Here is a 23,223-nt window from a genome sequence, read left to right as displayed (position 1 = left end):
TGTGTGTGTGTGTGTGTGTGTGGGGGGGGGGGGGGGGGGCATATGTCTCAGTTATTTTTCTTCCGTCACTCCAAAAATGTTCACGAGGGTGAAAAATGTGTTCTCTGCATCTAGTGTCTTTGTCTCCTGACCACTTCCACATGTGTGTAACTACACATCCAAACCGTCTGACACCTGTTCAACACAGACGCAGTTTCTATCAGTAAAATTGCTTTCGGGTTTGATAAATCACTTTGCTTGTGTTAAGTTAATATATTTATATTTTCTCCTCCCAGCACACGCACAATTGTGTGTAAATGCCTCCTATTACATATTCATTGTGTCAGACGTACTAACTGGATGCAGATGCACTATTTCACACCTTTGAAAGACACAACCCTTAGTCCGCACTGTTACTAAATCAGTTTGTACAGTTTTTTGTGTGTGCTGTTAGTTTTAATACACGCAAACCTTCAGTAGGTCCAGCCCTATGTCCCACAGTCACCCTGGTGGCCACGCGAAAATAAGGGGGGGGGGGGCATCTCTGCTGAAATGTGGCTTCATCATGTCAGTGATGCAAAGTACTGCCCCTCCTCAGATCCATTTATTTTATTGAATTTCTCTGCAGAATTTCTTTCGTTTTACTCCATAAATGTCATCGTCTGTTCTGTATCCAATGGTTCAATAAATCAGTCACTAAGGAATATGACTTTTTTTACACTGAAGTATACAAATAATATTTAGCTTTTATTCTTATAGACCTGATCGAAAGAGAAATTCAGATTCTCAGAAAAATTGCCACTTATCAATTAATCATTAATCGATCAATAAGGTCAATCAACTAATGATTAATGGATTAATCGATAATTTGCATCCCTAGTATCTATTTATCTATAATTAAAACAGATGAGAGAAAAGTTTGACAAAGGTAAATCACTACCCGTTTCAGTTCCCCATGCAGAGTTTCACATGTGCGTTTGGAAACCCTCAGCCTGAGCGCTGACTCTTACCCCAGACGGTGAGTGTGATGTGCCTCTCAAAGTTTCCGTTGGGGAAGGTGGAGATGTGGCAGGTGTAGGAGCCTTCGTCCGACACCTCTGTGCTGGGAATGAGCAGAGCCGAGTTCTCTGTGGGGGTACTGCTCTCAAACTTCACCCGACCGGAGTAACGGCCGAACTCTGACGACACCAAACAAAGAGAAAACAGCATGTGAATAATACAAAAGTACACATCACACACATATTACACTGTCAAACCAAGCCATTATTATTATTATTATTATTATTATTATTATTATTATTATCATCATCATCATCACACATACAAACTTGTCAGCAGTAGGGGTGTTAGAAAATATGGGTTCTGCAATATATCGCAATATTTCATTTCACAACACTGTATCGACATGAAAAAGTACTGTATCGATATTTTTAGGTATTTGTTCAAATGCAGATATGGTGGAGATTCATTTTTGGTTTTTTGGTTTTCTTTATTGTTTATATCTTATTTATTATTATTTAACACTGTTTTATTTAATAATGGTTATTTGAAGCATCCTAAAAGCACTTTTTACTATCTGAGAGGCAGATGTTAGTTCCTTTGTTGGGACAAAAATACCATTCTGATGTTAGTTCTGAACTAATAGAATCTGAACATTTGAACAGGATCTGAAACTGGAATGTCTGTAAAACAGAATTTCAGTTTGAACACAGGAACATTTTGTGATAGAATATTAGATCCTGTTGTGATCAAATAAAAATGTTTAGTATTTGTGCAGATTTCTGCTGTAATTCAATTCTTCCAGGAAATAATCATTTAAAAAAAAGAAACAAACAAAAAAATCAGCTTTTTTCAGTATCATGACATATTGTGATGTACCGTATGGTGATCCTAGTATTGTGATTTGTATCATATCACCAGATTCTTGCCAATACACAGCCCTAGTCAGCAGGGTAAAACACTCACCCTCACTAACTTTGATAAGAACTGTTAATCTAATATAAGAAAATGACAAAATGAACATAATCAATCTATTATTATTTCTTATGTGTAGGTCATTGTTATGACCACATTTAGAATGATAACTTTATTATTATTATTATTATTATTATTATTATTATTATTATTATTATTATTATTATTATTATTATTGTATATGACCACATTATTAATGAAGTCATATCACACAGACAGACAGACAACAATTATTATTACATAAATATTATTATTACTACTTTATTATTTATTTCTACTAGTACTTCCTAATGTGTAAGTTCCGGTTTTCACTCCTGTTTTTATAATTATTGTTATTACTATTTTCTTTCCTTTTAGTCTAATTCTTCTTATGTGTGCACATTCCATCCTTAATTTCTCTAAGGCTCTGCCCAAAGGATCAGTACAGTTCAATCTGATCTAAAAAAAGAAAAAAAAACATCTTTCTGTGCTGCTCCTTGTATGGTCTACCTAGGGCAGGGGTCTCAAACATGCGGCCCATGGGATGAATTTGCAAAGTGCAAAAATTCCACAGTCCGGCTGTGGAACTCATTTTAGTTTAAGTTCCACATACAGACCAATCTGATCTACAGTCAAATAATAACAGCAGAAGAACCCACAAAAAAGAGTGACTGCAGATTTTCTTCTTGGTTTGATGTGAAAAAATATTACATTATGCTGATAAATAATGACAACTTCAAATTTTTGTCTTTGTGCAAAAAATAACATTAAATTATGAAAATATTAACATTTACAAACTATCCTGTAACAATAAAATGTGAATAACCTGAACAAATATGAACAACCTGAAATGTCTAAAGAAAATTCAGCCCAATTTGAACTCTTTTCTTCCTGTTCCTCAGTGTTTAGTGTCTTTGTAGATCTGATCCAGAATGCACATGGACTAATGAGAAGTAGAGGCAGAATATTGTTAAAATTGCACTTGTTCTTCTTAAGTAATTTCAGTTTTTTCAGGTTACTCACATTTTTTTGTTTGGACAGTTCATAAAAGTAAGTATTTTCATAATTTAATGGGGGTTTTTGCACTAAAACAGACAAAAATTTGGAGTTGTCATTATTTATGGGTTATTCTGTTCTTATTTCACTGGTCCGGCCCACTGCAGATCGAATCGGGCTGAATGTGGAACCTGAAAGAACATGAGTTTGAGAGCCCTGGTCCAGGGTTTATCACAGACAGACCATGCCCTTCTGCTTTACCTGATCACAGCTGTAGTTTCTAGTCAATTAGAATAAAATGGGCCTCAAGCAAAACCCACTCATGTGAACGTATTGTTCTTAAACACCACATACATGTGACTGAAGAGAATGTGAGGCATTCAGCTGTGTTCTCATACCTGGAGTTGTGTCTTCAGTCTGACTGAAATTAACAAGTGAGTAAATGTCATAAATCACTTTGATCAGTGATGTAATGTGTTTATGCACATTCAGTGCATGAGCTGCGTATTAGCACTGAATAAAAATACAAACTGCATGGTGGAGATTGGACATAAATATGTTAAAAACATTTAAAGCTTTTCTGACAACATAAGAAACACCAGGGAAATGTAGTGTTAAAAACAGCAAAAGGCAATATTAAGACAAAAAAAACTTTAAAAAAATAATGAAGGATTAAAGAAAGACTCTGCTACCAGAACCACTAGGGCTGTGTATTGGCAAGAATCTGTCAATATGATACAAATCACAAGACTAGGATCACAATATGATATATCACGATATATCATGATACTGTTAAAAAGGCATGTTTTTTTTGTTTCTTTTTTTAAATGGTTATTTCCTTAAAGAATTGAATTACAGCAGAAATATGCACAAATACTAAACACATTTTGATTTGATCACAACAGGATTGTTATGTTCTGACGCACTTTTGTTTTTCCCCCTTTGTCTTTTGTGGGTTTTTTGTTATAATTCTTACTTGACACTTTTGGGTGGATATTGCTCTCTGTTATTTTTTTTTTTTGCCTTGATACCATTTTTGAAAATATTATGTATTTAGTGTTTCTTTAATGGATGGCCAATTGGTTTTCCCGCCGGCTGAGCTTATAAATTGGACCAGCGCTGGGCTCTCGCCTCCTGCTCTCTCCACCTCCTCCAGCGATGACGGCGTCCGGAGCGCGCACATTAAGGCGCGCATCCGCTCCACTCCTCCACGCAGGTTGCTCCACGCCAGCGGGGTTTTGTTAGCTTTTTGTTAGCTTATCCTTTTGTTTGACCAGGTGGATCCGGACGTCCTGTTTTCACTTTTCCTTTCGTTAGGGCTTATTTTGAAGTTTGCTTTAGTTGATAGGGTAGCGGTGCGCTGGCAGCTTCTACGGCCCTGTACAGGGTTGGCCTGTCCAGCGCACCGTCCTTATGTTTAGTTTGCCGGTCCACTCTGGTCTTTTCCTTTGTTACTTTGGGCACGGGGGTTTAAAAAAAGGGGTTTTTTTGGATTCTGCTTAATTAAAACCATGTTGGTTTCAACCGAAGAGAATAGCAGAAGAACAAGCAACTAAATGCAAATAAATAAAGTTTTTTTCGAATTATACTCTTTGACTCCTGGTGTCCTTTGTAAATATGTTTCACCCTTCGGGTTGTAACAAGGATCTAAATCTATATCACAAAATGTTCCTGTGTTCAAACTGAAATTGTGTTTTACAGACATTACAGTTTCAGATCCTGTTCAAATGTTCAGATTCTTTTAGTTCAGATCTAACATCAGAACATTATTTTTATGTGATCATCATACAACTAATGGTCCCATATAGAGGTAAATTAAATGAGGCAAAAAACTTCAATATCTACTTTTAAATTTGTAATAATTTCCACAGATTTGTCTATTCATTTGTTTTTGTAATAAATTTGTTAAATTGTACAGATACTTTATGGACACTCTGTAGAACAACAGTGTTCCTTAAAAGCATCTTGAAACAAACCCAATTCAATCAATTAGAAAAACATCTACATCCAGATTTATCCTTTTCCCATTCATTTAAAATGACTTTGACTGTGTTTAAAGAGACAAGTTCCTTCAGTTTGAACTCTTTCTTCAGAACATTTAACAGATTTCAACTCCAGTTCTACAGATCTAACAGATCCAAGACCAAAGACTGTAATTATTAAAGTCACTCCAACAGATGAAGACCAGTAAATATGAAGGAAGCAGAAATAAAACACCTGTATACATAAAAGAAAACCAGAGTAAAAACATGCCATCCTACTAGGGCTGTGTATGGGCAAGAATCTGGTGATACGATACAAATCACAATACTAGGATCACAATACGATATATCATGATATATCACGATACTGTTAAAAAGGCAATTTTTTGTTTGTTTCTTTTGTTTAATGATTATTTCCTTGAAGAATTTAATTACACCAGAAATATGTACAAACACTAAACACATTTTTATTTGATCAGAACAGGATCTAATGTTCTATCACAAAATGTTCCTGTGTTCAAACTGAAATTGTGTTTAACAGACATTACAGTTTCAGATCCTGTTCAAATGTTCAGATTCTATTAGTTCAGAACTAACATCTGAACTGTATTTTTGTGCAATCCCAACAAAGTAACAAACATTATTTAATAAAAGAGTGTTAAATAATAATAAATAAAATATAAACAAAAACAAAAACAAAAATTAACCTCCACAACATCTGCATTTGAATAAATACCAAAAAAATTGATACAGTACTTTTTAACCCTTTCATTCATGAATTATGAGAGCCTTAATTTTTTTTTCTGAGTGTTTTTATTCCTCTAGGCATTAAAAACAACAATGCGATTGACAGTTTTTATGAACTTATTTTCATGGAGTTGCAAAAATATCCATTCAGCTGAACACCATGCATTTAATTTTTGAAGCAAAGAAACGTATTTACTGATATACTGTGTGAAAACTACAAAATAAAAACATTTTTAATGCAGCTAATCTGATGTTTTCTCACATTCTAACATACACTAATACAGGTCATTACTCACTTCACAGAGGTAATATGCAAAAAAGAAGCCATTTTGTTTAAAAAAAAAAAAAAAAGCCTGTTAATTACAGTCTAATAACAATAACAAGCACTTGATTTCCACTCAAACATGTTAGTGCAGATCAGGTTTATGAAGAACAGCAAAGTTACAGTAACGGTGTCAATGTCAGTGTATGGGATGGTGCATGAGCGTCCACTGTGTTGGCTGATACGGAACTAAAACAACTAAAACCATGAATAAACAAGAGAACAGCTGGAGAAGAACTGTCCACTGGAGTGACCACTGTGCATGAAAGGGTTAATATCCATACAGTATTGTGAAATGAAATATTGCGATATATTGCAGAACTGATATTTTCTTCCAGCCCAACATCCTACTGAAAACACAGTGACGCTTAAACATGCAGTTTCCTCCAGGTGTCATTTTGACCCTTTCAGCTGAACCGGTCAGTGTTGACCCTTCGCTGTCCTACCTGTGTGACCGTCTGTAAAGTGTGCGGTGATGATCTGGTCCTTGCCGCCGTCCCACAGCTCCTTGTACCATGTGACCTGCACCACCTTCTGTTCCTGCTCCACCTGGTAGTGACAGGGCAGTCGGGTCTGACTCTCAGCCACCGATCGCAGGGATGTGGAGGGTTGGGGGGGCTCCACGAAGTCACCACGCACAAACACCACTGAGGAGGAAGAAAAAAAAAGGGGGGGGGGGGGGGGTCAATGAAGGAACAGACACGTCTGATTGGACTGAGTTGGACAAGTACACATGTTAACGAAATGAAAGGACCTATTTTCTGTCCTTTTTTTTTCAAATATTTGGGTATACAAGACATATAAATTTGAACAAACATCATGATGTCAAAAAGAAAAAGCATTTTAACAAATACATTTTTTTTTAAAAAGTGCATAGATTTAAATACACAAAGCAGAATAGATGAATAATAGTATAAAAAACAATGTATCTAACAAAAATAAATAAATAAAAACATCAGAGTTCAGTCTGTTTTAAAGAATTCTTTATAAATTTGTCAGGGTGCTAGTGCTTCCTTTGTTAAAGATAAAATCTAATGATTTAATATATTTTTTGATTTCCATCAGAAAGATTTTAAAATTTGGGTGTGTTTTTGGTATATTTATTTTTGTGTATATGAAATTTTCCAAATAAAATGGTCAAATTTACATCAGATTCTAAATTATGAATGTCATGTTCAAAATACATAATTACATTTTGAGATGTTATAGTTATTTTTTCATTGCGTTCAGATATGATATATTTTTCAATTTTACACCAGAAATTAGATGAGTTGAGTCTCCAAAAGTCTGCAACAACAGCAGAAAAAGGGGATGGGTTTGGATAAAGAGTCTGTAGAGCCGGGCTCTCAAACTCATTTTCTTTCAGGTTCCACATTCAGCCTGATTTGATCTCAACTGGACTGGACCAGTAAAATAAGAACAGAATAAATTATAAATAATCACGACTCCAAAGTTTTGTCTTTGTTTTAGTGCAAAAAACCCTATTAAATTATGAAAATACTTACTTTTATAAACTATCCAAACAAAAAAGATGTGAATAACCTGAAAAAACTGGACAACAAAGACACTAAATACTCAGTAACAGGCAGAAAATTGTTCAAATTGTGCTTAATTTTCTTTAGACATTTCAGGTTGTTCATATTTGTTCAGGTTATTCACATTTTATTGTTACAGGATAGTTTGTAAATGTAAATATTTTCATAATTTCATGTTATTTTTTGCACTAAAACAAAGACAAAAATTTGAAGTTGTCATTATTTCTAGGCATAATGTAATATTATTTTCCCATCAAACCGAGAAGAAAATCTGCAGTCATTCTTTTTTGTGGGTTCTTCTGCTGTTCTTATTTGACTGTAGATCAGATTGGTCTGGATGTGGAACCTGAACTAAAATGAGTTCCACAGCCTGGACTGTGGAATTCAAATTCATCCCACGGGCCAGACTGGAACCTTTGGGGGGATGCATTTGGCCCCTGGGACGCATGTTTGAGACCCCTGCTGCAGAGGGTCTGAAAAACCACTAAATATACCAAGAAAGTGTCTACGTGTGAAACACTGACTGTTCCATCTACAGACAAACCCTGGGTTTATTCGACTGGAACAGGAAATCAACTGGGCTCATTTACAGGAACATGGGTGTGTTTTAGTGTGTGAGTCACTTTACAAAAGATGATCAAAGTCTCCAAAGAAGTTTTAAAAGTAGATACATTTGTTGCTAAGTCATTCTTGGGAAAAAAAGGAAAAATAGTTAGCTAGGATAGTCTGAAAAGTTGATAAATCTAGTTATAAAAGTGCTAAGTTGGCATCCATGTGTTGTTGCGATTAAAAAAAAAAAATCTATCAGTGAATCGAGACAATTATCACAGTAAATATCAGGTCATTATTTCATTCAAGTTTACAAGGAAGTATTTTGGTCTGAGTAAAAGCCATTAGATTTTTTTTTGTGACTGACAGACCAGATGAATATCATCTATAACAATAAGATGAAAACACCACAATAGACCCCACAGGGAAAAGATGAGAGTGGAAGCAAAACAAGATGAAAATGATGTAAAAAATTAAAATGGAATAAAACATGAAGACAAAATATGATGAAAGTAATGTAAAAAGGAAACCTACAGAACAAATATTCCATTATAGATAAAACCAGATGAAAATACAGTAAAATGTGGAAACGAGAAAAAACGGATGAAAATGGAAAAAAAAAGACGAGATGAGACAAAAATAATGTAAAACAAATCTGTAAGTGACTCACTTAAGTCTTTTTTTACTTACATCAATGTGATAACCAAAACCAATCTGACCTTCAATCACTCATTCACTCATTCATTTATTCATTTAAACATTCATGAGCCTTTGCTGCTGTTTTTTATTTCCGGGTCTGAGCCTATTTTGGTCGGTTTTGAGTACGTCTGATTTTGCCTTGAACTATAAGAAGAAATGTTTACTATACCCATGTTTGGGATCTTTTTTTTCAGCACAGCTTCATCTATCTCATCTGTCTATTATTTTTTCACTTTAACCTACTATATCAACACAAAAGGACAAAGAAGACACACAAAAAAAATCTGATTTGAAAAATGTATATAATTAATTGCATAAATAACACACAGATGTTTAACGAACCTTTTCAAAGACTTTAAAAGTGAATATTGGTTCCAAATATTAGGTATAGAAAATTAAAATTCTAATAAATTAAAACTATACATAAATATTTGATATGAAAGCAGATCTTTACATTGGTATTTTCTCACCCCTCTCGGTTTCCACATCTGGTTGAGGTGGGGGTCACCCTCACCCTCACCTGTAATACTAATGCAGTCTGTGGATTAGAATCTGCAGGTTCTGCCAGTTTTTTACGTTTTGAAAAAGGACATTTTTTCGCTTCTGCTGGGAGATTTTCCCGACAACTCGACGGAGAATAACAGGTACCTCCTGAGGACTTCTGGAGCTGCAGCTAAGAAAGCAATCACCTGAAGATGGCTGAGGCCTGACCCACTGGTGCTGGAGGACTGGATAAACACAGTGGATGAAATCCACAAAATGGACAGATTTACACTTCTGCTGAGACTACATGCAGAACTGTACACGACAAAGTGGAAAAAATGGACTGCTTTTCTTAGAGACAATTAATGTGGGAACTGACAAAAAAAAGACCTGTTGCTCAAATTGGAGTTCATTTACATGACTTCATTGATGCCACACACAGGTTCCAACAGAAAACCTAATTCTGAATAACAACAAACACTTAATTTGCCGAATGCTGATTGTTTTGTTACTGTTTTGTTATCATGTTTACTATGTCACTGTTATGTTTTTGTTCTGTGTTTTAAAAAAAGAAAAATGACTAATAAAGAATAAGTGGCAAAAAAAAGAAATAGGACAAAAAAATGACGAAGATATGGTCAGAAATATAACACCCCCCACCACCACCACCTCATTTTCATACTTTTACTCACGTTTGTTTGCTCTGGTTTCAAACAGTTATATCTCCGGTTGTATTTGCTCTATCAATATGAAATAAAAGTGGGAGAGTGTTTAGAGTCTGAACTTTCAAATGTAATTCTCCTCCGTGGTCTGCGTGACCGACTTCCGACGCTATGATGTGTTGAATACATCATGTGATTCAGTCATAAGGCCGTGACTGTGGACCCTAAAGGGTTAACACTAAACTATAAAAGGATTTTCACTTGTGGATCCTGAACACCTGAACCTGCTTAAAGGTGCCGTATGTAGGACTGGGGCCAAAACTGGACCTGCAATCACATTCCAAATACTGTAGGGCATGGTACCCTCTCCTCCTCCCCCCAGACTAGGGGTTGCCAGATCCCGCATGAGTGTCTACTAGTGTTTCCACTAATCCTGTCCACCACACCTGAACTTTCCAACAAAAAAATCATCACCAGACTTATTCTACATAAGTAGAATATATAATAGGCCAGTCTACCCACGCAAATGAAAGTTTGAGAAGATAGAGGAGATAGAGGAGATAGGGAAAAGGGCCGAACCATGAACCCCCCCCCCCCCCCCCCTTCAGATTACACACACTACATGAAGAGTTCACTTCCACAGAAAACACTGAACTACAGGGAGCTACCATGGCAACAGACAAGTCCTACACCGGTACCCGGTCTCTGCACCAGTCCTGGACCAGCAGTCTGTCCACCAGGGCCAGGAGAAGAGACTGCAGCCTGGCCCCAGCAGAAGACACCACTGGTCTGGGACCAGGTACAGACGGCGGTCCTGGCTCTCAGTGGTTCTTATGGTGGTCAGACTGAGGCAGAGCCGGCGTCGGTTTCAAATCCTTCTCCTCTTTCATCCGTCTCCATGTTTCTAAATCATCTCCTACATCTCCTTGTTTTGTTTCTCACTTTGTCGTATTTGGGAATAATCCGAGTCCTTTTAGGTTTATTAACGTCAGACATTTATGATCAGAAATGCTCAGTGGAACTGCCAACCTGGACGAACAAAGGCTACTGACTCTGTGATTGGCAGACAGGTGATGGGCGGAGCCTCAGACCAAAACACACAATGTCAACATAAACATCATTTGGGGGCTGACACTGAGCTTTTCAAATGCATGTATTCTGTGTGGACTACTACTGTCAGTGAGATCAGGACTTGGAATGAACATGACTCCTTCATGTCTGGTGACAGTCAGGACCATTTCAGAATTATTGAGAACATGATTCCTACAGACTGCACCTTTAAGTTTACAGCAGAGATCAAATTTACATCCTGTACTCCTCAAAGTGTTGAACCTGGGTCACAGTCGAACCCCAGACAGACAAACACACATGAACGCCTCAGGCCAGGCGCCGCTTCACCAACCTGATCCACTTCAGATCCAACAGTCAGAAAAACAGGTTCTAACGCTGCAGGTTCAGGCTCTGACACCAGAACAGGGAGGCCTTCACACTTTACACTGCTGTTTAACGTAACGTTGGATGTTTGATTTCAGAATTTCATCATATTAATGAAGTTTCTTAGAGCTTTAGCCTCAGGAGTCTGACTGTATTTGGGTCATTCTTTAATACTTTGGATTTGGCCTTTATATTTCTCATTATAAAACTGTTTAGCTCGCCTTATTTTGCATCATTTCTTTCCTCACCTGTGTGACTTTACAGTTATTTTTTTCCTTTTATATGTTGTATTAACACATTGAACATGAAATCACATTTAGGAAAACATTTCTTTTTCATTTCTTTCTCTCTTTAGTATGTTGAATAGGGATGTAACAATTACCGGTAGAACAATAAACCACAGTAAAATTCCCGACGGTTAGTATTACCGTTTAAATCATAATTACCATGATAACTGTGTTTGATTATCACACTTTCAACACAAACTTGATCTGGAAAATGGTCAAACAATGGCTATAAGGTTCCATCTTTAATGCACATTTGTATGTTTGATGTTTATATGTTAATATTTGAATGTTTCTGCAACAGAAAGTACATCGTACCTATTATTTTATTTGGAGCTTTTTTGTTTCCTGTTTTGTTTTGTTTTTTTTCAAAATACAACTTGGTTAAATCATTTCAGGTTGTGTATAAGACAAGAACTTTTTGAACATTTTGAGCACATTTCAACAATACTGTGATAACAATGATAACTGTGATAATTTTGGTCACAATAACCGTGATAAGAAATTTTCACATCGTTACATCCGTAGTACTGAACTGATTTTATAACTCAGAATCAACATATAAATTGAAGACTTTAAAACAATAATTAAAAATGCAGCAAATAAAGTTATATACAACTATTTACTTGCAAATGCAGGAAATTCCTCAGGCGTTTTTAGGAAAACTATAAACAACTAGTTACTAAACAATCTGGTGTCACAGTATGATGCACAAACATGTTCAATGAACCATTTTTACAACGCAGAGAAATACATACAAGTATTTATAACAATCAGGTGTCAGATGATTATGGACCTAAGAACAAGGGAAAAGGAGCCACACAAACCCCTGTATATCGATGAGACTGAGGTGGAGAGGGTGAAAACCTTCAAGTTTCTTGGCACCTACATCAGCGAGGACCTCACCTGGTCTCACAACACCCACCAAATTATCAAGAAGTCCCAACAGAGATTGTACTTCCTCAGAAGACTGAGGAAATTTGGCATGTCAACCAAAATCCTCAGCTGCTTCTACAGATGCACTATCGAGAGTCCTCACCGCCTCCATCACAGTCTGGTACGGAAACTGCACAGCACAAAACAGGAAGGCACTCCAGTGGGTGATCAAGACCTCACAGTATACTGCTGGGGCGGCCTTCCCCTCACTGCAGGACATTTACAAAACCAGAGTCTTATGAAGAACACACAACCTGCTCAGAGACAGCACACATCCACTTCACACTCCTACCATCAGGCAGATGTTACAGGAGTTTGAAGTCTAGGACCACAAGGCCGGCAAACGGCTTCTACCCACAGGCCATCAGGCTTCTCAGTGAATCACTTACACATGCCGCACACAACACAAGCACACACTGATAGCACTGAACACTTTACTGCTGGTTTTAAGTGTTTCAATTTTTTATAGTTGATTTTATTATTACTATTGTTTCCCCTATTCTTATTTATTTTTAACGTGTTGTGTTTTTAGGAGATGAACCGAATAAGAATTTCATTCCGTAGTATAATTACCAGTTTTGCTGTGCACATGACAATAAAAAACTCTTGAACTCTTGAACTGATTGGTTGACGTGGTTCACTTTTCCTCCAATAGGAAAGAAAGTAACATGTAGGGATGTAACGATATGAAAATTTCATATCATGGTTATTGTGACCAAAATGAGCAGCACAGACCTCCGCCTAGGCAGATCAGCCCCCACCCCCCCGATCGCCACCAAAATATAATCATTTGTTCCTTGTGCCAGTATCAACATTTCCTGAAAATTTCATCAACCCCCCCCCATCCATAGCTTTTTGAGTTATCTTGCTAACAGGCAAACAGAGACAAACAGACAAACCAAATGAAAACAGAACCTAAAACTGGGGTTGTTCTTATTTGTAGGTTATAATGATGAGTGTGTATGTGGAACCTGAACTAAACTGATTTTGACGCCTTTGATCGTTAGTATCTTCAGTGTCATTTTGGTATTTCACAGCTTCATTCCACCTTTGACAGGCCGGTTTTGGCCCACAGGCCGTATGTTTGACACCTGTAAGTGTCTGATAAATCATCCACACTGCGACTACTGACTCAGACTGACTGTATTTACTACAGGTGTGTGTGGGAACGTGGGATCGAAACAGAAACACAAGGTAAAAGGTGTGAAACACTAACACAATGACACTAACTCAGACTGGGAAATCTCACTGACCCTTTGATTTGTAGGTTGAGTTTCTTTTTTTCTGCGGTTACTGATTCATGAGCTCAGCTAATAATTAATCTGAGGCCGATATGGGACACAAACTCCCACAGATAAAGGCCTTGAGCCGACGTGAGGACACACAGCAGAATTAAACACTCATGGCAGGGGCTTTCTCTGTATACAAATAAAAATTCCAGACTTTTACAAAACTGATATTTTTTCCCCCAGACCTTGACTTCATGTACTTTTAAACTTGTGTTCAGATTGTACCTGTTGTGTGTAGTAGAAAAATTCATTTTAATAAATTTCTGAATGAATGAATGCATAATTCACAGTAAATTATGTTTTACTGACAAACATTTTCAAAACGTATAAAAATCACAAAAGTGCGTGGATATCACACAAACACCTTTCACTAATCATCCCAGTACTGACCGGTTAGTGAAATCAGATCCAGTTTTTTTTGTTTCCTCGTGTATTTCTGATATTACAAGTAGAGGTGTCAAGTAACAAAGTACAAATACTTCATTATCTTACTTAAGTAGAAATTTGGGTTATCTATACTTTACTGGAGTACTTATTTTACCTTCTACTCCTTACATTTTAAAAATAGCCTCATTACTCCTATTTCATTTGAGCTTATTTTCATTCTTGTCATCGTTCAAATAAATTTTTTAAAAAAACTATCCAGATAAATGACTCCGTCCTGATAGAATGAATTTGACTGTGGTTGGATGAGACGTATAAACATACACCATTCTGACACCCTGGTGGTTCATACACCATCCATCCACCCGACTTTATACATCACTAATACTTATATTCAACTAGTCATCATGTCTACAGCTCCATTAAACACATGTTCATACTCAGTAGGACATATATGTGGTGTTTAATACATTTACATTGGACTCAAATGTGTCTAGTGCATACTAAGGTTCTAATAGTTTTGGATTTTCCATTATAGTTTAGTTTTATGTACTTTTGACTTTTTTTTTCTCTAATTCAGTTAATGTGAATTTGTTTGTAGAGCAGGTTCGTTAGTTTTTATTAGTTTTAAATTTTTTTTCTAAATGCTTAGTTTTAGTTTAGTTTTAGTTTAGTCGTCTCTTTTCTCTTCTTCTCTGTCGTCGTATTCACATAAATCCCAGACAGGACTCTGCTGCTTTCTCCCAACTTTAGTCTTCATGTTTCCAGGTAGAGTGGGGACCAGAAGACGACTGGAAACCACAAGTGAACACAAGTGACGGACCATAAAGTGTCGTATGGTGCTGTTAGTTAAAATTGCTAAAGTGAAATAAATTGATTTGGTATCAACCCGACATTGACAAAGACGAATACAAAGGGAATTATAGCCATAATTTTTATACGTTTTAGTTAGTTTTGTAAACACACAATACAGTTTCAGTTAGTTATCATTTTTGTCTTTTAATTAGAGTTTTTATTTATTTCAGTTAACGAAAATGTTTTTACAATTCTAGTTTTCGTCATTTCACTAGTTTTCGTTAACGATAATAACCTTGGTGCATCCCAAATGTTTCAACATTTTAATGTAACTTTAATATAACATTATAGTCATCATGGCCTTTAGAAACATGTTTTTGGGAGGTGGGCTAGTGCACTATAGGCCCCTCCCTAATGGCATTTTTTTCTCTTTACAGTTATTTTTATACACTTTTACTGGAGTAAAAAGTTAATACTTGAACTTGTACAGGAGTCTGTTTAAACCCTCGTATCTGTACTTCTACCTGAGGAATAAATATAAATTCTGTAGACACCTCTGCTGAAAAGATGATGTGCCTTTGAGCACACTCTAAAATTCAACTATACGAGAAACTTTGTTCCACACTAGGGACGCACCGATCCAATACCAGTATCGGGCATCGGCTCTGATACTCAGTGTGTGTACTTGTACTTGTACTCATAAAAGTAATCCGATACAACTGCACTGATACCACTTACGGCTGTGTGACATTCCCAGTTCAGTGCAGCAGGTACGAGGAGGAGGAATAATGTGTGTGAGTGTGAAGAGTGTGGAGACTGAACCGAATAAATGACGGTGATAAAAATAACACTGACAGTAACGTTCCAGACACAGACAGATACAGACGCAGCGTTCTGTCCGTCCTCTGAGTACATTCCATCTGTTTTCCAGGTGATGGAGGATGAGTACGCAGACAGAGAATACCAGAGGAACAGTGGAGGTAGAGGATCTGTTCAAAGAGCCACTGTTAGAGTTAGAGAAAAACTACTGACACATTTAGGACAACTACCCAGAGCTGAGCCGGTTTCCATCCTACTGATAATACTATGGAGGTACGGAGCGGAGCGGAGCGGAGCGGAGCGGAGCGGAGCGGTGCGGTGCGGACCACCACCAGTGGAAGTGAAAACCAAACTTATGTCTCATTTCTCTTTTCTCTTCCTGCTGAAGATAAACTTTTAAACCTTACCAGAGAAAACACAGCAACATCAGTATCACATTAGTGTTCCCTCTGTCATCTCCATGTTTACCTCCGCCAAGGAATGGTGGAGGTGATGTTTTCATCAGGGTTTGTTTGTTTGTTTGTTGGTTGGTTAGTAAGATAACTCAAAAGGTTATGGACGGATTTTGACGAAATTTTCAGGAAATGTTGATTCTGGCACAAGGAACAAATGATTAAATTTTAGTGGTGATTGGGGGGTGGGGGGGGTCTGCCTTGGCAGAGGTCTGTGCTCTCCAAGTGCTTTTCAAGTTACTGACTTTCTTCTTCTTCTCCTCATTAAACTTTCCTCTTCTTCGTGGTATTTGTCCAGTATGGTTAATTCAGAGCGGCGCCCCCTGGTGGATTAATTGACAAACGCTCATTCCAACACATTAAACGTCAGTAGCAGCACTTTGTTCCAGTCAGACTAATGACAACGACAATAAAGCACATTTACAAAAGGAACTAACAACTGGAATGGGATTATTAAGGACTCATAATGACACTTGGTATCAGCAAGTACTCAAATGTAAGTACTTGTACTTGTACTCGGTCTGGAAAAAAGTGGTGTCGGCGCATCCCTATTCCATACTTTATTAAGACTTTCACACCAAATTCCAGACTTTTCAAGGTCTGGAAAACAGCGTTTCAAAATTCCGTAATTTTTAAAACTTTCCAGACCTGCACAAACGCCCTGCATGTGTTACAGACTGGCCGACAGAGACCTACAGTGTGGTCCAACCTATTTATGGAACCGAGTGAAAACAGAGACTGTGTCGAACAGGAAACAAAGGTTAAATGTGCAGCGGCTGCTTTCAGTTCACCAGGTTTACACGGAAAACAGACCCCAGGTGGACAGAGGCTGAATGTAGAGGCAGGTATTTAGACAAGAAAACAGGTGAGAGGGTGAGAGATTAGAGATAAACACTGAACTGAAACAAAGAGGAGAACACACACTTTAGACAAACACTGGCTCATTTACGTGTGGAGGCTGTTCGACAGGCTTTTCCTGTTCACTCAGGATGACAGGAACTCGGCACACACAGGTTCAAACCACAGCCTTACACCGTCTGTGCTGGTACACTTTTAACTGGGGCGACAAATTGTTTCAGTTTAATCTCCAATGAAGGTGTGAACAAAAGGAAAGAAGAACCCATCAGAGTCAGACACAAAAACAGGAAGACGGCGCATGTTGGCCAAGAAGTTCTGATTCATGTGTACTGAAAATAAGAATGTGACCGGGCCGCATTCTCAAACAAAGCGTCTTCCGCCACAAAAAGCAGACACGCCACATACCCAAAGGTGATTGTTGTTCATTGTGTTCCAAATTCACAGGAATCGAGACACGGCTACCAACTGTGGAGCACTGATCTACAAAGGCCACGGCTCTGAAGCCAAAAACCATTAGTGACATTTACATAATTACAGTTAACAGATCATATTTTTGTTAACTAGAAGAAAAAAGTGCAACGTAAAAGTACTTCAGCTAAATCAGAACTGCAATGAAATATGTACCATGAATGAAAACTTCACACAGCTGTGGGTCAAATCTGATCAGTTTTCAGTTTGTGCTAATGTTAACGGTTCATGATCATTCAGATGTTGCACAATATGGAAGCGTTAAAGGTTAATATGTACAATGTGCACATGCTCATGTGTTTACATTAGGTTTGTGTTGGACTCTGTTTTGTCATGGGTTGGTTTTAGCTGGTGTTAACTCCATTTATGAGGGAACTACAGTCCTGGTCCTGGTTTCCTACATCTGTAAAAGCAGCCTGTGTGTTTCTATGTTGAGGAATAACGTTGGTTTTCTTGCCAAAACACTTACGCTCCCTTCCATGTTCCTTGGTTCCTCTTTTAAATTTTTCTACTGTGCAACACCAGCTACACTTGACTGAAAAACTAACTTAGCTAATGTCAATAAATGACAAACTCTTGCACAACACAGAGCAGCACATCATTTGTCAAAACCGGAAAACTGAATTAAAAACTAACTGAAAACTACTGAGATATTTCTGTTAAAAATTAAACCACTTAAGGATGTAAAAAAAAATATATAACTAAACTGAAATTAAATATAGATGTGGACTTTGTGCCACACTAGCTACCGTTAGGCTAACAATGTAATTGGCTAACATTAACAACCAACAGATTCCCAGAACAACACAGACTCCAACACAAACTTCATGTGTGATCGTTGGATAATGAACCATAAAAATGAACTCAAACTAAACCAAATCCAAAACCAAAAGGCCTTAGGGTTTCTTCTCTCAGCATCAGGTGAACGCTAACATTAGCTAACTCCGTTTGTAAGCTAATGCTAACAGTGGCTAATGCTGCTTCTATCATGTTTTTTTATACAATGACAATAAAGTGTTGAATTAAATTCAAATGAATTGAATTGAACTCAATGTTGTTTTTGTAGAGGAGTAAAGATGTATTCTAAATCTTTGGAGTAACTTTAATGCAAGTACTCAGAATAGAAGTCTGTGTAGAGACTGATGGAAATGACCCAAATGACACCAAACAAACACAAACATACGTCACAGACGCACATGAGCATATTCTGAGAAATCCACTAGTTTGAAATTTTCTTCATTTTTACAATAAGTTTGATTTTTCTTTAGGTTTTGCACAGAAAGCCTTGACTGAGAGACGCTGAAACAGGTACAATGAAAATATCAACTTCAACATGATTTAAGAGCTGAAACAATGAATCAACTCAAATCGGTTAAAGAAATTATTCAGTTACAATTTTCCTGAATCGAAGTTTCGTTTCCTTAATTTCTTTACAGTTAAACATTGGTTCCACTGTTGTGTTTCACACGGACGCTTATTGTGACGCACATGACCCCAGGACCAACACAAACAACAGAAGAGACGAGGACAAAAAGGCAGAAAATGTCTCTATGTTGACTTTTCTCCATTAAAACCATCACTTCCTCCTTTAAACTTTGCAGCTTTAACACAAACATTCTAAATGTGAGTGTGTGTTTGTTTCAGTTGGATGTTAGTTCCATGTTCAGTTGGATCCAAATGTGTTTCAGACTGAGCTGACAGATCAGAGGTTACAGATGGAACTGGACTGGTTTGTTGGCCTTTATATCTATAGATATGTTTATATATACTTTTATACTGTTGTTTTTATTGTTGTTATTTCTGTACAGATATTTTTATGTATAATTTTACACTTTTTGTGGTTGCTGTTTCAGTTGTTCTGGAATAAAGTACGAGTTGTTTGTCATTTTCACACGTCTGTTTCACATTTTGGACATTTTTTTATCTATTCAAATAATCATAATCGAATCGAAGAAAATTATCAACAGATTAATCGATTTCAAAAATATTCAATAGCTGCATCTCTAGAACAAACAAGATGAAAACAGTGAAGACAAAACAGGGTGAAATCCACAAATATTATAAGCAAAAGGGTGTCAAACTCATTTTAGCTCAAAGGCCACATACGGCCAAATATGGTCTCAAGTGGGCCGGACCAGTAAAATAATGTAAAACAGTGAAAAAAGTCTAATTTAAGTAAAAATGACATTATGAAAATATTTACATCTACAAAAATTCCTTAAAAATGTGAATAACAACCTGAAATTCTTCAGAACAATAAGTACAGTTTTAACAATATTCCGTCTCAGTTGATCATTTCTTCATGTACATTTTAACGTACAGATCACAGTGGATCTACAAACACAAAACTTTTAGTAACAGGCAGAATATTGATACAATTGCACACAATCATCGTAAGACATTTCAGGTTGTTGATATGTTCTTCACATTTGTTTGTGAAAGGATAGTTTCAAAATGTAAACATTTTCATGTCTTTTTACTTTTTTACACTAAAACAAAGAAAAAATTGGGGTTGTTGTTATTTGTAGGTTATGATGAGTCTGCATGTGGAACCTGAACTAAACTGATTCTGACGCCTTTGATCGTTCATATCTTCAGTGTCATTTTTGCATTTCACAGCTTCATTCCACGGGTCAGATGGAACCTTTTGACGGGCTGGTTTTGGCCCAGGGGCCGTATGTTTGACACCTGTAAGTGTCTGATAAATCATCTACACTGCGACTACTGACTCAGACTGACTGTACTTTATTACAGGTGTGTGTGGGAACGTGGGATCGAAACAGACACACAAGGTTAAAGGTGTGTGTTTCTACATAGTTTTTCTGTATACTTTTACTTTTGTACTTTTTGTGGTTGTTGTTTCAGCTGGTTCTGGAATAAAGGACTAGCTGTTTGTCTTTTTCACACATGTCTGTTTCACTTTTTTTTTTTTTTAATATATTCATATGATCGATTAATTGAATCAAAGAAAAGTATCTATGGACTGCTTACAAAAATAATCGATAGCTGCAGCTCTAGAAGAAAAAGATCAACACACTGAAGACAAAAGAGTGAAAACCACAAATGTAAACAAACTGATATGACAGATTGTCTTTATATCAACAGGAACTGAATTCTGTTCCGCAGCAACATAATAAAAAAATCCATCAATCAAGAATCAAATCTCTGCTACTATGCTTGATCAAAGCTCATACTGACCAAAAACAGCACAACCCGTGAACACTGAAGGGACAGAGAACCTCTGTGTTCCACCTTCTTCATGTTAGTTTGACTGAAGTTTGATTTTTGTGTTATTTTTTTGTCACTATGACGACACCGACCGCTCCAGCCCGTCAGGTTTGTCCACACACAGCCCTTCTGTGACGTGGACAGGAGGATCCGACATCCACAAACACAACAGCAGGCTTCCCTCAAACACCTGCCAAAAACTAACACCTGTCTGACAAAACACCACAACGGACCAGTGTCATTATTTACACACTGACACAAAAATGAGGACACACACTCACGGCATTTGTTTGACATTTAAAATAGAGTTTAGTGGCATTTAACCAGATCAGGAAGGGTTAAATTATCCCATAAAGAAGCTAAAACTGACAAACACAAGGCACTCTTTTATCTAAAAATATGAAAAAAACAAATAAATCTATTCATTTTCCTCAATAGATCAGTAGAATAAAGGACAACGATTAAATCTGCTTTTAGTTGAACTAAGTCACACAGAGCAACACTTTTTAAATACTGAAAAAAAAAGACAAAAGTATGTAGATTTAGTCTCAGCGCTCCTACAAATAAGGATATTCAGACAGTAACACACACACACTTATGAGAACATTATGCAAATATTAGATTAGTGGTTAAAATTAAATCAGGTCACAATTAATGATTTATGATAAATGATGAATGTGTCCATTTTTAAAGCACTTATCGTGGCTCCAAGTTTGTTCCTCGAATGTTCTTGTGTTTTTTTCTGTTTTTTCTGTCATTTCATCCTTTTAGATGGGTTCGGTTTCCAGTGTGTGTTTGAGGGTTAACCCTTAAAGACCCAAACAACCACTGAGGACCAAAAGCATCTACTGATCTAAACTGTTTAATACCTGCTGATCCACTAATTCTATCAATACATGTCAATAATTGGTGTCAAATACAGTTCTTCATCTTTTCCTGGTCATCAGATATGACCCATTTGGACGTTTAGAGGCTCCGTAGTTACCATGGAAACACCGTCATCTTCTACAACATTGATTCCCCAGTAAAACCCATGGAGTTGGATCAACGACAGTGGATGGACACACTGGGTTTATGTTCAGTTAGAGACAGATTGGACTGAAAAAGACACTTTTTCTTCTGTTTTCTCTGCTTTTGATATAATAACCATAGGATTTACTTTTTCATTTACATCTAAATTAAATGTCGGAAAATACATGATTTACACTGAAAAATGCAAAATAAAGAAGATAATATTACATTAATAGTGATAAATCCCTTAACAGAGGTTAAATACAGAGAGAACTTCATTTGGGAACTGACAGAAAAGTAGCTCTGGGTCTGTATGGGTTCAATGACATGAAAGATACACAAAGATTAAACTGATATAAAAGATGCAATGAGGTGAAAAAATCTGTAAAAGCCACTTCAATATTTTTAGATGCATTTCTGCAAAAAAAAAAAAAAATGCAGACCGAATATTTTGCATAAACCGACATAAAAGATAAAAATCTAAATATGTTAAAGGCACAGGAGATGAGAATAAAAGATCGACAGTAGTTAATGATGTGTTTTGGTGAATTTGGGCTCTGCAGTTGTAAACGTTTACTGAAAAAGTCCCTTTTTCTTCAGTTTTCTCTGTTCCTTTGAATTTACTCTGAGCTTTTATGAACATCTACATCACAGGTGTCAAACATGTGGCCCGGGGGCCAAATCCGGCCCGCCAAAGGGTCCAGTCCAGCCCACGGGATGAATTTGTGAAAATCAAAAATTACACTGAAGATATGAACAATCAATGGTGTCAAAATCATTTTAATTCAGGTTCCACATACAGACACATGCAGTCCAATTAGATTAGAAGTGGGTCAGAACCAGTCAAATATTATCATAATAACCTATAAATAATGACAACCCCAAATTTTCTCTTTGTTTTTTTGGTGTAAAAAAAGTAAAATTAAATGAATATGTTTATATTTCCAAACTGTACTTTTACAAAAAATGTGAATAACCTGAACAAATATGACCAAATAGAAATGTCTTTAAAAAAGTAAATGCAGTTTGACCAATATTCTGCCTGTTACTAAGTGTTCTGTGTGATTGTAACGCACATGTGGAAATGATAAACTGAGAAAACGAGGCAGAATAGTGTTCAAATTGCACTTGTTTTTAAGACAATTCAAGTTGTTCATGTTATTCAGATTTTTAAGGAACCTTTATAGATGTAAACCTGATCATAACATAATTTTACTTTTTTCAATGTTATTATTTTACTGGTCCGGCCCACTGCAGAATAAATTGGGCTGAATGTGGAACTGAACTAAAATGAGTTTGACAGCCCTGGTCTACATGATCAGTGAATTAAATATGAGAGAACACATGATTTACACTGA

General features: G+C 36.7%; 1 protein-coding gene across 2 annotated transcripts in view; it reads right to left on the bottom strand.

The window, feature by feature from the left end:
- Window positions 1–23,223, bottom strand: part of nectin4b (nectin cell adhesion molecule 4b) — a 72,819-nt gene that overhangs the window by 49,131 nt on the left and 465 nt on the right. For both annotated transcript variants that reach the window (XM_030159497.1, XM_030159498.1), the window contains exons 2-3: window positions 6,426–6,626; window positions 990–1,157 (exon numbers count right to left, since the gene is read on the bottom strand). In XM_030159497.1, coding sequence (XP_030015357.1) covers window positions 990–1,157; window positions 6,426–6,626 — 369 coding nt within the window. The remainder of the gene's footprint in view (window positions 1–989; window positions 1,158–6,425; window positions 6,627–23,223) is intronic.

Source organism: Sphaeramia orbicularis, chromosome 17, assembly GCF_902148855.1.
Source record: "Sphaeramia orbicularis chromosome 17, fSphaOr1.1, whole genome shotgun sequence".
Lineage (NCBI taxonomy): Eukaryota > Metazoa > Chordata > Actinopteri > Kurtiformes > Apogonidae > Sphaeramia > Sphaeramia orbicularis.
The sequence above is the reverse complement of the archived record's forward strand: the minus strand, read 5'-3'. Positions and strand labels throughout refer to the sequence as shown.